Source organism: Capra hircus, chromosome 5 (genome assembly GCF_001704415.2).
Source record: "Capra hircus breed San Clemente chromosome 5, ASM170441v1, whole genome shotgun sequence".
Classification (NCBI taxonomy): Eukaryota; Metazoa; Chordata; class Mammalia; order Artiodactyla; family Bovidae; genus Capra; species Capra hircus.
Window position 1 is genome coordinate 15,346,439 of NC_030812.1, and position 18,977 is coordinate 15,365,415.

At 37.5% G+C, this 18,977-nt stretch overlaps 1 protein-coding gene across 1 annotated transcript in view; it reads right to left on the reverse strand.

Moving 5' to 3' along the window:
• RASSF9 (Ras association domain family member 9) overlaps window positions 1-15,312 on the reverse strand; it is a 32,734-nt gene extending 17,422 nt beyond the window's left edge. Inside the window, exon 1 of the mRNA XM_005679780.3 lies at window positions 14,899-15,312. Coding sequence (XP_005679837.1) covers window positions 14,899-14,945 — 47 coding nt within the window. The 5' untranslated portion in view covers window positions 14,946-15,312. The remainder of the gene's footprint in view (window positions 1-14,898) is intronic.

The window sequence follows — 18,977 nt, forward strand, 5'->3', positions numbered from 1 at the left end:
CTTCATAACTTTACCCTCTCTTCCTTTCTCTTTCTACTTTTCAGTTCCGACGTGGCCCTTGCTTCTGCATATTCAATAAATGTAGATGTCATGCAGGGGTGGCCTCTAATTCTTTGTAGCTTTTTTCCATTGAAACATGGAATCTATTTCTTTTTCCTTGAATAGACCTTGGGACTAAGTATGGCCAATAGAATGTGATGAAAACCACATGTGCAAGTTTTAGAGTCCAGGCTTCAAGAAATCTTGCAACTTTGCCTTCTTCCTCCTGGAATGCTGTTCTGAGACCACTGTTTAATGAAAAAACTTGAGATGAAAGACCACATGGAGAGACAGGGAGATCCAGCCATCTCAGCTGACCAGCTGACCCACTGGACCCTAAGACTTGACAAACTCACAGTGGCTCATGAGAGAGCTCAAGTAAAAACCAGAATAATGATCCCAGTTTACCCAGAAAATCAAAGCAAATAATGCATTGCTAGAACTTACCTGGTAGTCCAATGGCTAAAACTCCATTCTCCCAATGCAAGATGCCCAGGTTCGATCCTTGGTTGGAAAACTAGATCCCACATGTTGCAACTAGACCCCACATGCTGCAACTAAGACCCCATGTGGCCAAAAAAAAAAAAATGTTGTTTCAACCACTAATTTTTATGATGCTTTTATTATCAGTAAATGATAACTAATACGATAGGTATCTTCCAGGTTTTTAACGACTCATTTCTTGTCACACTATATACACAGGACTGGAAAAGGTCAGTTTTCATTCCAATCCCAAAGAAAGGCAATGCCAAAGATGCTCAAACTACCACACAATTGCACTCGTCTCACATGCTAGTAAAGTAATGCTCAAAATTCTCCAAGCCAGGCTTCAGCAATATGTGAACTGTGAACTTCCAAATATTCAAGCTGGTTTTAGAAAAGGCAGAGGAACCAGAGATTAAATTGAAACATCTGCTGGAACATCAAAAAGCAAGAGAATTTCAGAAAAATATCTATTTCTGCTTTATTGACTTTGCCAAAGCCTTTGACTTTGTGGATCACAAGAAACTGTGGAAAATTCTGAAACAGATGGGAATACCAGACCACCTGATCTGCCTCTTGAGAAACCTGTAAGCAGGTCATGAAGCAACAGTTAGAACTGGACATGGAACAACAGACTGATTCCAAATAGGAAAAAGAGTGTTAAGGCTGTATATTGTCACCCTGCTTATTTAACTTATATGTAGAGTACATCATAAGAAACGCTGGGCTGGAGGAAGCACAAGCTGGAATCAAGATTGCTGGGAGAAATATCAATAACCTCAGATATGCAGATGATACCACCCTTATGGCAGAAAGAGAAGAAGAACTAAAGAGCCTCTTGATGAAAGTGAAAGAGGAAAGTGAAAAGGTGGCTTAAAGCTCAACATTCAGAAAACTAAGTTCATGGCATTCATTCCCATCACTTTGGGGAAACAGTGGAAACAGTGACTGAATTTATTTTGGGGGGCCCCAAAATCACTGCAGATGGTGATTGCAGCCATGAGATTAAAAGATGCTTACTCCTTGGAAAGAAAGTTATGACCAACCCAGAGAGCATATTAAAAGCAGAGACATCACTTTGTCAATAAAGGTCCATCTAGTTAAAGCTATGGTTTTTCCAGTGGTCATGTATGGGTGTGAGAGTTGGACTATAAAGAAAGCTGAGTGTCAAAGAATTGATGCTTTTGAACTGTGGTGTTGGAGAAGACTCTTGAGAGTCCCTTGGACTGCAAGGAGATCCGACCAGTCTATCCTAAAGGAGATCAGTCCTGGTTGTTCATTGTAAGGACTGATGTTGAAGCTGAAACTCCAATACTTTGGCCACCTGATGCGAAGAACTGACTCATTTGAAAAGACCCTGATGCTGGGAAAGATTGAATGTAGGAGGAGAAGGGGACAACAGAGGATGAGATGGTTGGATGTCATCACCAACTCAATGGACATGGGTTTGGGTGGACTCTGGGAGTTGCTGATGGACTGGGAGGCCTGGTGTGCTGCGGTTCATGGGGTCACAGAGTCAGACATGACTGAGTGACTGAACTGAGCCGAACTGATATATATCTTATGGGTGACTGTAATGTCAGCCACAACCTTATCAACCAACTGTATGATGATAGTTCCAAAATGTATTATTTTTCCCTTTGAGCTCTAGACCAATATTCCCAACTTTGTATTTACATGTTTACTTGATCTTTATTTATATTATAGCCACCTCAAACATGGCCCATGAAAATGAATTCACCACTTCCTCCCACATCTCAAACTCTTCCATCTCTTGATTTCCCATCCTATCAAATGGGAATCACTATCACCCTGCCATTTCACTCGTTTGCAAATCGGGAGTCTTCCTAGATTTTTTCTCTATCTCATCCCCTTTTAACACAGTCACCATGTCTACCTGTCTAAGTGTTCTTTTATTTACTTATTTTTTTGGAGCATGAGTGGTGGAAGGGTTTTGAGGGAGAAATAAATAAAATGAATTTTTCAGTCAACTGGGACCTGCTGATTATAACTATCCACTCCATGTAAATAAAAATTGGTTTATGTACAGTCACACCCACTTAATTCTGAATTGTCTATTTCACACCACATGGACAGAGTTGAGTGGTTGAGACAGTATGGTAGGAATAACCTAAACATTTATTATACGACCTTTTACACAAAAAGTTTGCCAACTCCTGACCTAGATGATTTGCTTGCATCTAAAATCTAGATTTTGTTTATTTAATTACTAAAATATTATTTGAACTCTGATATCTATACAATAGTTCTGTGTATTGTTCTTTCAGTTCAGTTCAGTTCAGTCGCTCAGTCATGTCCGACTCTTTGAGACCTTGTGAATCGCAGCACGCCAGGCCTCCTTGTCCATCACCAACTCCCGGAGTTCGAACTACTCAAACTCACATCCATCGAGTCGGTGATGCCATCCAGCCATCTCATCCTCGGTTGTCCCCTTTTCCTCCTGTCCCCAATCCCTCCCAGCATCAGAGTCTTTTCCAGTGAGTCAACTCTTCGCATGAGGTGGCCAAAGTACTGGAGCTTCAGCTTTAGCATCATTCCTTCCAAAGAAATCCCAGGGCTGATCTCCGTCAGAATGGACTGGTTGGATCTCTCTGCAGTCCAAGGGACTCTCAAGAGTCTTCTCCAACACCACAGTTCAAAAGCATCGATTCTTCATCGCTCAGCTTTCTTCACAGTCCAACTCTCACATCCATACATGACCACTGGAAAAACCATAGCCTTGACTAGAGGGACCTTTGTTGGCAAAGTAATGTCTTTGCTTTTCAATATGCTGTCTAGGATGGTCATAACTTTTCTTTCAAGGATTAAGTGTCTTTTAGGGGATAAGAAAGTAAAAATATTGTGAGGGAGGTTCAAGAGGGAGTGGATATATGTGTATTTATAGCTAATTCATGTTGTTGTACAGCAATTATCCTCCAATTAAAAGAAAGTAAAAATAATCTGGTCTTTATACAGTAGAATGCATAATCTCATGAAAGTCATGACCATGTTTGGAAGTAATTTCAACCAAAGGCAATGAGTGAAGGCTCACTAAGATGATGGCAGTGAAATGCTGTATGAAGAATGAGTGGGTTTAACATAGGATTAGTCAGCTTGAAGCTCTTGGCTGGGAAACTAGTGTGTTTTGCCTTTAAAGTCCCATTCCAGGTGCAGTATGTTCCATATTAATCAGTCCCATATGGATGTCAGGCGGGATGGGAGTAGGCTGGATGAAAGGCTGCTTTCAATGTGCAGTGTGTCTAAACACCAGGTGTTTGGAGGTGGAATATTTGGTAACATTCAAAGGACACCTTGAATTTTTTTACTCTTCACCCTCATGTTCTTCTCTCCCTCAAATTACTCTTGCCGTTTTTTTCTTTTCTTTATGATGATATGACTATATTCCTATTTACTCAGAGCCCAAATTATAGTTCTCATTGATTGGGTTTTTTTTCCCATCCTGATACTTTCTATCATGCCCTTCCACTCAGTTTTGAATTCTTATAAGCTCTGTCTCTATAGTGATTCCTATAACTGTAATCTCTACCTGAAATTTCTTGTTCATTTATTGTTTGCTTACTGTCTGCCTGTCCACCACGGCACTATAACCTCAATAAGAATAGAGAGATTGACTGTCTGACTTTTTTATCTGCAACACATAGAAAAGCATGTGGCACACATCTTAAGGTAAATAAATGTTTTTGTTGAAAACATAGATTTTATTATGATGTTTTAAAATACCTGCCTGTATTTTAATTATTTAAAGTATGTCTGTGTGTCTACCGAGCAACAATTTCCTTAAACTAAGGTCCATGTTTGATTCACATTTAATCTTAATAATGCCCCCAAAGAAAGAGATTCATTTGATATTTTTGAATTTTTAAAAATCATCAAATAACCATTATCTTGAGTCCAAACAAGGGAAATATATGCAAGTAGATGCCAAATCTGATAGAGTGGGAGAGTTGAGAATGTTTTATTTTCAGATGCTAAGGTAGATAATAAAGCAATACTATTATATGCTGAGACTACAGAAGGCATTGCATAGCAAAAGCTTCCATTTTACTTAATTCTCTAAACTGCGATTAAGCAAGTTCTCCTAACTAAAAGTAGAACCACTAAAAATTATCATTAAAAAAAAAAAACTTAGTCTAAGTTCCATGCCTATTATTAATTCTAAGAAAAAGTTCTTTGACTTTCACTACCAAAGTAGAAGAACAAGCAGTCAAGAAATTAAATCTAATACTTTGCGGTTGCCTGCTATAAAGTGCTTGACGTCCTGTGCATTAAAAATGGTAGAACTCAAAGGTCCGCTGTAGTTTCATAAGTGCTTTTGCTGCTGCTGCTGCTGCTAAGTCGCGTCGGTTGTGTCCCACTCTCTGTGACCCCATAGATGGCAGCCCACCAGGCTTTCCCGTCCCTGGGATTCTCCAGGCAAGAACACTGGAGTGGGTTGCCATTGCCTGCTCCAGTGCTTTTGCTAATTGTGTACAATTCTTTTCTTCTTATGAGAATATGGTTATTATATGTCTACTCCAAGGAGTTCAATGGCATCTCTCATAGCTTCCAGACAAAGGTAATTATGTGCAGAGTTAAAAATACACATCTACAAGTTCTGCTCTCAAGGTCTGTGGGGGTGTGCATGCTAAGTCACTTCAGTCATGTCTGACTCTTTGCTACCCTACAGGCTGTAGCCTTCCAGGCTCGTCTGTCCATGGGATTTTCCAGGCAAGAATACTGGAGTGGGCTGCCATGCTCTCCTCCAGTGGATCTTCCCAGGGATCAAACCCATGTCTATTGTTGCCTGTGTTGGCAGATGGGTCCTTTAGCAATAGCGCCAGCTGGGAAGCCCAAGAAGGTCTGTGGTCTCCCTCAAGCTGATTCACTGCTAAGAGTTCTTACGTACCTCCAATTAATCCTAACTGCAGGGAATTCTAGAAGGATTGAAAAAAATAAGAGTAAATGAGGAGCATAAGAGTAACCAAAGACATCTTAGGTGGCTATAAAATATCTCAGTCATTGGTTGAGACCAAGTATATACTGTGTAGTACATCAGTAAAACCCAGACACAAAATTCCTACCAATTAGAATCATAATTAGTGAGGATGAAAATTTGTTGAAATTGTACCACTATCTGCATTAGTAGAGCTAAAATTTAAAAAGATCCACAAAATAGTAGAACAACTCAATTCTATAAACTGATAGACTCACCAGTTTAACATGATTATTAGAATAAACATCAATTAAAGTTGACTGTAAGTCTATTACTGTTATATAAACACATCCTTAACATTTTTCTCAATTGTAAAATCAGCAAGATTCTGGATTCTTGCCAAACTGACCTTTTCTCTGCCTGCTTCCTGAATTCTTCTCTTTTGATCACCCTGAGTCATTCCTAGCTTTGTATGATTCAGTCCCCTCCTACCTCTCTTTATAAACCTTGTTGTGTTCCCTTCTCTTGTCCAAGCCTGTCACCTAACTGTGGGAGTTTAATAAACACTATCTAATTATGATGATGCTCCTTTTATTTTTATTTTTCTCCATTTACTTCTCTATTATGTATTTCTATTTAGAGTCAATCAAAAACATTTAGTGAGCAGCTACTCTATAGAGGAACAGCCTTCCTCAACTCTAAAAGATTATACTTTCATTTTTTAAAATTGTAGTATAAAGATTATGACTTTATTTACCCTGTCAATGATAGTTTCCCATGGAAGAGTGATTTTTAGAAAACAATTTCATGCATGAGCTACTATAGTGCTGTTTTCTCAATTAGGAGTTTAATCTCTTAGGAATGAGGTTGTGTCTTTGCATGTTTGGTATAATACAAAATACAGAGTTTACCAGTCCTGAAGAAATAAAATAAAATGATAGCTATTCCTAACATTTTTACATTTGTGCTACTAAACTTAAAATTGTGCTTAGCAAATACTCAATAATTCTTAGATATTATAATTTATAAACTAATCATGTCTCTTTATAATTGAAAATAAACCATTTGACTTTTACCATAATGTTACCTTTCATGGTGGAGGTTATGTGGCAATGCATGAGATGTTTAAGTAAAATAAAATTACAAGAAAAAAATCTTTCTTTCAATTCCATTTTTAAAAGTTTTCTTGAAAAGGCATAAAAAGCAGGACAAGAGAATTGAATTATATTCTGCAGAGGGAATTTTAAAATCACAGAAGCTTGAAACATGAAAGACACCTTAAGTATCTAATTCAGTCTCACATATTATTAAACAAAGAGAATACTAAAATATTCAAATTATGTATCATTTCATTTTAGTTAAAGTTCACAGGGGCACAAAAGAACTGTCTCTTAAACTATGCCGAGCATCGCTGCATGCTAAGTCACTTCACTCGTGTCTGACTGCAACCCTATGAACTGTAGCCCACTAGGCTCCCCGGTCCATGGGATTCTCTAGGCAAGAATACTGGAGTGAGTTGTCATGCCTTCCTCCAGGGGATCTTCCCTACCCAGGGATGGAACTCATGTCTCTTACGTCCCCTGCATTGGCAGGAGGCCCTTTACCACTAGCGCCACCTGGGAAGCCCTATGCTATACATTGCAAAATCATTAATCGTCTAATAATTTTGCTAAGATGAGGTGTGACAATTAAAGGTAAAACTGTCAGAATTGAAATATTTCATCAAGATCCAAAGTTAGTACTGTGCAACATTTATATACTTATTTTTAATTACATTTGGTAATTTTTGATGTTACCTCTTTGTATCTAGGGAAGAAAGGAGATCAGTGGTGATCAGGAAAAGACACGAGTTCTAGTGAGTCAAGGTTGAAATTTTGAAGCCCAAAATATCATGTTTAGGTATTAAAAACTTAAGATATACTTCATAACATATTTAATCCAAGAGACTTGAACAAGGAGTGAATATTTACTGAATTTTTACTGTCCTAGTACTGTGCTATTTTTATTTATATTCAGATTTAATCAAATTCTTGATGGTTTAGGATTAACTCTGTTTTAGAGATGAGAAACTAAATACTAAATAAACCATGCAAAATAATGGTTAACAGGATGGATTCAAATTCTGTCTCTGCCACTTACTAACTGTTGCACTACTCTGGGTCTTAACTAATGTACGAAACAGGGGGAAAATTATTATGTAAATTACTTAGTGCACATAGTAAGTGTTTTAAGATGTGTTATAAATGGATTTACTCTGAATCTAATGAAGTTGAGGCATAAGGGCTTCCTCATTTGCACAGTCACATTCCGAGGCCCCATAATGACTTTAGTGTATTATTAATCATAATTGTGTATTTCCTCTACTTAAAGAGCAACCTCTTTAACTGTCAACCTTAACATTTTGCCTTTGCAGGATAACTGCTTTACAGAGTTTTTCTGTTTTCTGTTAAAAAAAAAAATTGCCTTTGCTTGCTCTTGTTACTGTTATTGTTGTATTAGAAAGATAAAATAGGGACTGCCCAGGCAGTCCAGTAATTATGACTTTGCCTTCCAATGCAGAGGGTTTGGGTTCCATCCCTACTCAGGAGAGAAGATCCTACGTGCCTTGAGGCCAAAAAACCAAAACATAAAACAGAAGCAATATTGCAACAAATTCAAAAAAGACTAAAAAAAGATGCACACAACCAGTGATGGCAAATCCGAGATAAGACCTAAACTCTAGGTGCCTAAAGAACTGGAGTTCTCAATTAAGATTACTTTCTGCCTATTTCTAGCATTGTCCCGTTGTCTCACAACTGTAATTGTTTTACACAAAGAGTATAAATCCTCCTTTCATCTGAGAAAACAAACAGTTCCCCAACTGTATTTCCCTCTTGTCTCCACAGAAGGAGGAAATGTGCTACATTCAGCAGTGGGGTCTAGAGTAGCCAGCTACCGTCACCCGCCAAACCTAACTCACATACATACATGGCTACATTCAAGGGGCATGAGTGGAAGTGAAAGCATCCCTAGAGAAGAATGAATCACCCTGTGCCTTGGTTTGTTTTTTACCAGGAGTACAGTAAAAGTCTCTTACAGCCTCTATTTCTTAACCATCTGAAAGCAAGGACTTGAGCCTAGAAGCAGGGACAATGAGAGGTCAGCCATGAATTTATGGATTCATTCTTTGACTACCCATGATCTGTTCACCACAAATGTATGACTCTGATGCAAATGCTTTATGGGGACCAGCTGTATTTGGAGAGTATATGAATTCATTTATTCAATCAACAAGTTTTATTGCGCACCTACTCAACTTTATCTAGAAAGAAACAAGATAGGAGAGGTCCCTGATCTCACTGAGTGTACACTCTATGAGATTTTTTTATAGGTATCTTAAGTCACTTCACTTATAAAAACAGAGGGCATTCTAGCCTGCAGATATAAACTACTGAGAGTAATTTGCCTTGTCAGTCAGCATATTTAATACCCATCACTCATTTTTGTTCTTGAAATAGTTTACTGATCACTGCCAATGCTAAACATCTCCCTGAGACTCTATTTCATTCACACAAGTAATTATTACATACTTTGCTGTTGGGTGACCATTTGCATTAGTAATTACTTCAAATTACAATCAACAGATATGCAAACTTTCTCTAAAAGGTGTAGCCTTGCAATAGTCTCCACAATAATTGAATCACAATCCATTTTGTAAAAAAAAAAAAGAGATATAAAGAAATCAATGTTGTATGTGTTATGCATGTTTGGCCGAATGGATATCTTTTAAAACTCCTAAGCAAGTATACACTAAAGAACATTATTACACAGAAGTATGCTGAATGTTTTCCGGCCACGTGTACATAATGCAGATGGCATGTTGCCTTGTTTAAGAAAGCCAATATGTTACTAATAGATTTCTTATCAAGGACTGGCATCCACATTTACCTAGCAGAGGTAAACTCATACTACTACTTCAACTTTCTTCCATTTTTAGAAATAAAATCAAAAGAAAAGAGCCATAGTTTTGTGAATTACTTAGAGCCGTTATCAGATCTACCCAAATATATACCAAACAAATAACATCAAAACTTTCCAAGTTATATAGTCTAGCTAATAAAAAGGCAATATAAATAAAACTGTTAACTAGCTACAAACTTTTAAATACTTAGAAAAAAATCCTTAAGATTTTCATCTGTACATGTTTCACGAATTGATATGGTGCATAATAAAGCGTCTTATGTACTGGGCTCTAAGTTGGCTTATAGTTTCTTGAGAAACAATTCAAGATTTAACCTAGGGCTCAATTTCACCGCAGCCACTGCTCTCAGGGTGTTTTTGCCAGGGTTAGAGAATTCCAATCATTGTTCCTAATGCACTGTCTACTGCCAAGTAATAACTACTTAAGTTACCAGGTATCATCAGGGGAAATCTCTTTCAGGAACACCTGGGAACTGAAAAGATGTATGTACTCAAATATCTGGCATTTCTCAAGTCAGTTTCAGGGGCATTTCAAATATTTGCTGGAGGTTAGACAAAATAGAACACGATAATTTCCTGTTTTACAGAATTCATAAATTACCATACTTCTAATTACAAAAAGAAAACATCCGGCTTGCCAGTAATTTCTATCATGAGCACAAAGCTTAATTTTTCCTTCTGATGAAGTATTTGTGGCATCCGGAGCTTCAGAAAGCAATATGAGGCACCTGGTTTTAGAAAACTTGATTAGATATGTTTTCATTCATTTAAAAGCAAATTTTAAAGCAAATTATATGTCAATCATAAAACAATATAGCTGTGTTATTTACTACTAATAATTTTTTTACAAAATGTTTGGAGACTTTTGATTTCAAGTTGATATTAGGACAAAGTTCGTTATTACCTCTGATATAGGTATAGTAAAATGCCAAAGGAAAGACAAGTTGTCTGAATTGTGCATCCATGCATGCTAAGTCACTTCAGTCATGTCAGAATCTTTGCAACCCCATGGACTGTAGCCCGTTAGCCTCCTCTGTCCGTGGGATTCTCCAGGCAAGAATACTGGAGTGAGTTGGCAAGGCCTCCTCCAGGGGAATCTTTCCTACCCAGGGATCAAAAACATGTCTCCTGCATTGGCATGAGGGTTCTTTACCACTGGCCCCACCTGAGAAGCCCAGCTGAATGACAACGATAATTATAAGGTCTTACTCACACAATTAGACTATTTCATAATCATTGTTAATTTTCAGTGAATCACCTGAAAAAAGTATTCTAATTTTATATTTTCAACAAACGTATGAAGTACTGCTTTACAATGGCAACTTTTTGCTTCTAGCAAGGTTTGGTAAAAAGTCCAACCAATTCTCTGCCCCCAAATTTTACTAAACACCAAGGAATTGTAGGGGTTTCCCAGGTGGTGCTATTGGTAAAGAACCCGCCTGCCACTGCAGGAGACATAAGAGACGCAGGTTTGATCCCTGGGTTGGGAAGATCCCCTGGAGGAGGGCATGGCAACCCACTCCAGTATTCTTGCCTGGAGAATTCCATGGACAGAGGAGCCTGCCAGGGTCACAAAGAGCTGGACACGACAATACAAAGATAAACACACTCACAGATGGAACTTATATGAATACCTAAATATGTTAATAATCTAAATTCAATTATTGAATGTCCATTTAAAATACCAATGAATTCACACTTCATTATTTGCTTCTCTGGATTTTCTATGAGAAACAAAAGCCACCTAGCAACTGTTAAAAGACATTTTCATAAACTTTAAGTGTTCGTTGAAAAGAAAATATCTAGACTCTCCAACATTTTTATTCTTTATGTGAACAAAAAGTTGCATAAGAAGGTAATCCTCAATCTTTGGGATTCAGTCACAGGACATTCTAATTATTATTGGAAACAAAGTAAACAGTCCACTTCCTGAGACCAAAGGGTCTTCTGAAAAGTGTACTCTTCCTGTTAAATATTATAACGATCAGAACGTTGTAAAACAATTATTCCGATTGAAACATAAAGATTTTAGATTGGCTCCATTTCTTTTAAATATTTACATGAAAGTTAGAAATGAAAAGCATAAAATGTTTATGTGTCCAAATAAAATGGTTTTGTGACCAAGCATTAATATCCTCAGTATTCCTGAAGACTATTTTCCAGTTTTTTGAACTGACTGATTCTCAGCATTTAGGAAATATGTTCTGGTAGGGTAGGATTATCTTAGTGTTCAAATCCATATAATTTTTTTGTCCATCTCCCTGGTTTTTGGATTGCACCAATTGTCAACCAATCCTTTATAGAGTATTCACATTTATATAATACCAGGTGATATCAGATGATGACGAGAGAATGGAATGTTGCCGTGTTTTTTTATTTGAGTACAAGTAACAATTTTAGTTTATAAAACTACATAAACAACTGTACTATATAAGTTCATCACACGTAGGGCACTGTCCTGAGAATTAGAACCAATGGGGACTAGACAATGGTGATGGTTGGTGATGGACAGGCAAGCCTGGCGTGCTGCAGTCCAAGGGGCCGCAAAGAGTTGGACGAGACTGAGCGACGGAAACGACTGGGGACTAGACAGATATGGCTCTACCCTCCTCAACATTTACAGGGCATGTTTCCTAAAAGTTTTTATGCTTCATACTTTGAAGCGTCATTTGTTTTTCATCTGTCTTTAAGACTCTCAAATATCCATATATTATGAGACTATTGACAGAACTACCTTAAGAGGTTCAATCTTCGGTGATTAAATATCATTCTATTAATAAGAGTGAACAAAACTGAAAAGAGAGAGAACATGATGCAGGAAACTTCAATAAACAAACTTTCTTCAAATTTTATGATCTCAAAATCCTAATATTGCCTCCAAAAATCCTTTTTTCCCTGCCAACAAAGATAAAATAATCTTTTGACTGCATACACTTAATATCACAGTGTATACAAATACATTGCTCAAATTCTTCCTTTACTTTTTACAAGGAATTGTATACTATGTACTTGAAGAATGCATTGGCTGTTATCAGATAACTGTTTTATCATCAAAGAATGAATCCATCAAAGGATGAATCACCTGTCATTTAAGGAAAGTTATTTGGTTTCTATGTTCTGGAGTATAATTATTTAAATCATTATAGAACTCAGGAACTGAAACTGATAAACTTAATCCTGTAACTAAATTTCACTTATAGTTTCACCTTTGAGAATATGGAAAAACAAAACAGACAAAACAAAAAAAAAATCTCATCTATAGCAAAACTAAACCTTGAAGCAAACAAATATACATTAATTCTCTTTCAACACACCATGTGGCTTATTTAGCTGCTTAGTTGGAAATACCCACAGTTTTACATCCCAAGTCACCTCTGTGGTTTAAGTGTTTCTTAAGGATTGGAAAAATACAAATCTTTAATAACATAGTTATTACAGTCATTACAGACTATTACCACTTTCACCAAAACACATGCTCACAATAAAGCATCACCTTCGATTGCTTCAATACCATTCCATTTTCTCAGAGCAACGTAAAATACTATTAAGCTTCCGGTCTTTCATTGTCTGCTTCCACTTTTTCATAATTTTGCATAGAAAAGGTCATCTTAAAATGTTCGTATACTCACCTCCCTGAACAAAAGCCAGTTGTATGGGGTAGATGTTGAAGAGTCAATTTGAGGCAACGGAAGTAGACATGGGAGGGAAACTCCCAGGGGTGTATCCAGTTTTGTTGTACTGTTATTTGGCATACCAATGACAGAATTCTTGAATTATTTAAAACACACACACACAAATACAAAACAACTCTTATCTACAGGGGTGCTATTCAGAAAGATCACTATGCCAAAAACATAACTTGTTTCATAATACCATGAACTTTCCCAAAGTAATCTTTGTATCTCTTTACAGCATTAAACAAACACACTTCAGAAATAATGGTACTGAAATACCCTTCAAAAAGCAGTAAGGATTTTCTTTTGGCAAAGGGAGTTGTTTGAAATAATTTTTAATGCATCAGCAGTACTAAAATACAAGCCTATTTTTGATAACTATCACTACCATATTTTTAAAGACTACCCTGGTAGCTCAGACAGTAAAAATTCTGCCTGCATGCTGTGCAGGAGACATGAGTTCAATGCCTGGGTTGGGAAGATCCCTTGGAGGAGGGAATGGCTACTCTCTCCAGTATTCTTGTCTGGAGAATTTCATGGACAGAGGAGCCTGGCGGGCTACCGTCCATGGGATTACAAAGAGTTGGACACTGAGTGACTAATACTTTCACTTTCTTTAAGATACATTTAATATACACATAGTCTCATTAACTATCAGAAATATTTGTGATATGTATTCAAATTATTAGATAATAAAACATATTTAGAAAGTTTGATAGTACTGATTACTGTTGCTTTCATTTCTTAAGTTAATTTAGTCAACTAAATTATAATGATGCTTGGAAAGAGATAATGACAGTGTTTTTCAAGTAGACATTCAGGCCCAAATTAAAGTCTAGAGATTGACTTTCAAGTTGTACCACTATAATGTCATGCAGACCCTCTAAAATAATCATATCATTTCCTGCCATGTAATTATATGCTTTCAAATTTATACTAAGTAAATTATGACAAGTATAAACAAGTGTGTTTGAGAGAAAAGTTGTGGAAAAGCCCTTGTGTCAAAATATATTAAAAAAGTAAAGCCCATCTCTACAGTTACCCTCACATTTTTTTAGGCATAAAAATGTGGTATTTGAGTTAATAAAATATTTAATAGGACTGACACACACATAAATGCATATCAAGAAAAATTTGCATGTATGTGAAATAATGTATTTACACTATGGGCATTGCTGGCTTGAAAAATGGCAAATCAAATCAAACAGTAATAAAAAGGATTAAGGAGGACATCTGTTTGAATCGTTTTTTAGTGCCTAAAATCACCTAAGGTTCTCAAAGATTTTAGAAAGAATGAGTTCACAAAAAGTTTCTCTACAGAGTAATTTCACTTTGGGAACTTTCCAGGTTTCAAGAATGTCCCACTCAAAGGGGAGCCAAAGCATTGTTTCCAGATTATATCAGCAGTTCTGTTTTTTTTTTTTTTTCCTCATTAGTAGCTAATAAATTCTAGTTCTATCTTCATCTAATATATTAAAATCCTGTCTGACACAAAAGAAAACTTGCCATTCCAGTACTATCAAATAAGCAAGGCAACAAGCACAAAGAGCGGGATGCTAGCGGTGGAACCAGCAGTGGCCAAAGGAAGAAAAAGAGTTAAAAACATCATTTTTTTATTTTCAGAGATCCTTCAACTGCGGTCACTGCAGTCACTGCGACTGGAACAATATAGTTAGCAGCGGAGTACAAATACAAGCCCCAACTCTACAGGACTTTATTCCCCCAAGAGCATTTTTAATCAGAATCTAACTACCACAGTACACATACTTTCACACAGAAGCTTCCAACACACACACGCTGAACTTTTACCTGTTTTTATGCCGAGTCTTTAGCAAGTTTCTTCCAAAGGGAGCCATGGTCCGCCAGGCCAGCGAACAGCAAGGATGATATCTTAAAGTTCTCGCGGGTGAGAGTGGGGGTGGGATGGGGGGTGGGTGTTGGGATTTGTAGAGTGGAGGGAGAACTCGGAGCTTCCTCTTCACCTCCTCAGATGCTCCTGGTTTCTTAGCTCATTAGTAGCCGCCTAAAGAGAGCGGCTGAAAGTTGTGCAACTGCTGCTTAACTTTGAACTGCGGGATTGTTGTGACTGCTGCACCTTTGGAGACCTGCCCAGCTTCAGCCTCCAAGAAGGCGTTTGGAGGCAGGAAAAGGAAAAAAAAGAGAGAGAGAGAGAGAGAGAGAGCAAGAGAGGAAGGGAGGGGGACTGTATTGTGTTCTGTAGTTATTTGCAGACTTGCTAAACTTTAAAGAACTGCCAACCCCACAGGCATGATAATACCCACGAATGGGAATTTCACTAGATTTGGAAACCCCCCCTCCCCCGCTCTCCACACCCAACCACACAAGGTGTAGTGAACACATACAAAAGATTTAAAAGCAAAGGCCCCCACCTCCCAGCCAGCTCCAGTCTGTGAAAAGTAATCTGATCGAGGCCAGCAGGAGTGAGGGTCAAGAATTCTTTGCCTACCGATTCGCCACAAAAATCCCTGCCTGGGGTTTCAGACTTAGAGGAGCGAAGCTGGAGGCTGGGTCCTGGTGGACTCGAAGACCACTTGGGAATCTGAGCCCCCCGAGTTCAAGCGGTTAAGAGGTCCCCAGCTCCTCCACTCTTCCAGTTCATCTTTCAAAAGTTGGAAGACCTGAAGGACCAAAGGGCTCCAGGGCTGAAAGATCGCAGCACGGGCACAGGAACCAGCCAGGGTTTGGGTTCTCGACCCCGCCCCATCTTTGTCATTGACTAGCCCTTTTGGAGTTTGAAGGAAGAGCCAACTGCTTGCTCTCACCCCTGGACGAGTAAATTGAGATAGGACGCGCCGGGCGCCTTCTGGGAACGGAAGTGTGTAGTGCTGGTCGAGGGACTGGGTGCATCGCCCGGTCCCGCGTAGGCTCGAACCCGGGACCCCGGCAACCCGTGGGTGCGGGGCGGGCGTTGCTCGCCTGCGCGAAACACCGTGAGAAACATAGCGCTGTCCAGGGGCGAGGCCCTGCAGAATTTTCCCAAGACATTTTTTTCTCAGATTTCATTTCCACCCCTCTCCTCCGACTTCCCTCTCGTCTACCACCTCCTCGCGCCACCTCCTGCCCGCCCCCAGCCCCGCCGCTCTTCTGATCTTTGCTTGGAGGAAGGGAGGGGGAAAAAAAAAATCAAAGCACTGTGGCTTCAATCTGAGTAACACTTCAGGCTTGTGGATTTCTAGCTCTCAGCAAAAGACATGAAAGTCTCATACTTTGGGAGCACACTCCTGACCCTCAACAAAAGCACACCGAAAAAAGGGTGATCTCAAAGTTTCCTATAGTTTTTATATGCACTGATTTATACAGAATTCTACAGAGCTCAAAAAACTCGTTTTTCCAAAATTTACTATCATAATTCTTACCTAGTCCTCTGTGCTGTATATACATATATGTAGTTTATATAGCACTATTATTTAAAATTTACTATTTGTAATTGTACATAAATATTACAAGCCACATATATATCCCTAATTGTTATAAGTTAGCTCATTTATTACAATAGCCAGTGCTTTAATTCCATTCAGTTCGGTTCAGTCATTCAGTCGTGTCCAACTCTTTGTGACCCCATGGACTGAAGTACTGATAGGGTTCCCTTACCTTTTATCTACTCCTGGAGGATAGGATAATTTTTTAAAAATGCAGTCATCTTTTAAATGCTTCTGTGGCAACGATGCCAGAGAAAATCTTTAAAATACTAACAGTAGTATTAATGATATATTTTGTTTTATATGTTTATATATATACATATTAATTTATACCTGTATGGGGCTTCCCAGGTGGCTCAGTGATAAAGAATCTGCCAGCCAAGCAGGAGACTCAGGTTTAGTCCCTGGAAAATGGCAACTCACTCCAGTATTCATGCCTGGGAAATCCCACGGACAGAGGAGCTTGGCAGGCTACAGTCCATGGGATTGGAAAGTCAGACAGAACTTGCAACTAAACCACCATCACCGCCAACACCATACACATGTATGTGTGTATATATGTGTGTATATATACACATACACACTTTACATGCAACATAAATAAAACAATCTTGGATATAATTCAGCTTCAGTCCTTGACTTTATTTACAAGCACATCCCCCCAAAATGATACTATCATGCAAACTTGCCCACTTATTCTAAGTTGTTCAAAATAGAATCCCCTAAAGCTCTACTGTTCACTTATTAACAATGGCTGCAGCCAAGTTGGAAAGAATTTTGCATTTACAAATATCCTTGCGTTTCCTGTAGCTTCAGTCCTCGATCCTTATTAACATTATTTATATATGTAGTTTTCATATAAAACAATTTTTAATAGAGCAGTTTAATGGAACAAGAGGAAACAACATTATATCTTTATTAGCATAATCTTATGTTGAGTTTCAAGTTAGCACAAATGAACCTCATTTAGAATGTAATTATTCCTCACATAAAATATTCTAGTAATACTATTTACGACAAGCTCTTTGATATATGAGAATTAAACACAAAGGATTAATATCCCTCATATATCAAAAGCTGAAAGGAATCGAAAACATGGTCACTTTGAATAGAAATGCAAGCAAACAATAATTTGAAAGAAAATAACAAAACCATGTTTTTAAAAAACAGCTATTAACCAGATATTATGTAGATAAATTGGAATGAGATTTTATTTTTCATCTACCAAATTGCCTGACTTTTAAAATTATAATGCTCAACTCTGTCAGTTGATGGTCAGAGTATTCTACTCGACATGAATAGTACAGATGGTCATATCCCTGATAGAAATGAATTTGGCTATGTACATCAATAACCTTTAAAATATTTGAACTCTTTTATCCAAGTTTTTCCTCATAAGAATTTTTCTTAAGGAAATATTCAATTTCATAAAAAGGCTTATGCTCTGTTGAGAACTAAATAAAAAATTACACACAAAATGTTGACACAGTATTAGACAAGGAACTGGGTATTTTTCTTTATTAGGTAGAAAGTAGTATAAAAATTATCTTATATTGAAAATAAGGCAAACTAATGACTGCATAGCCATTCAGTGATATAGTGGAACTTTTTCTAACAGTTCCTCTCAAAGACTATCCAGTTCCCTGGAAGAATGAGATTTTTTGAACTTACTATTTACTACTGATTAGGCCCAAACTCTGTGAAATAAGGGCTTAAGTTGTATAATAAAAAAGAAACAGAAGAAAAGAAAGATGCAAGTAGAAAGATAACTCAAAAGATTATAGTTTTATTGCCCTGTGAGACATCAACCAGTTTTACATCTAACTTAGAACTATTTCAGCCTTCTTTCTTTAATTCATTAACTATTAATATATATGGCAGTCTTTCCTATCTGCTTTTGGACTGGCTTTACAATTCTATTGAATTCCTCATTAATACGTTAATCATTGACACTTGCACACTATATATTAATATTTGTATGAGATTCGTACAGCTCAGGTTTTTGAATGATGTACTTTAGAAAAACTCCTGAGCATGCATCTATTCTTTTCTGAACAATGGGAAATCTTCATAGCAAAAATATGGTTAACTACCTATACAATCCCTATCTTTATTAAAAGATAAAACGTGTAAAATGTGTTTTGATGGTAGAAAATGGAATCTTCCTTTAATCATAGTCAAGTATGCAGCTCAGCCAAAATAAATAAAAATAGTATATTTCCTTATATATTTAAATTAAGATGAAAATCAACAAGGAAGATGCTACATTATCCTTGATAATAGAAGAATGAACGTTCTCCTGAATCATATGAATGCTGTCGAATCTGTGGTTAAGCTGTTATCAGCAGCTAAACAGTGTTAAAACACGTATTCTGATAGAAAGGCCTGTTTTAGAAGGAGGTATAACAAGATATTTGTATGAATTTGGGGTCCAGTTTATTCAGAGCC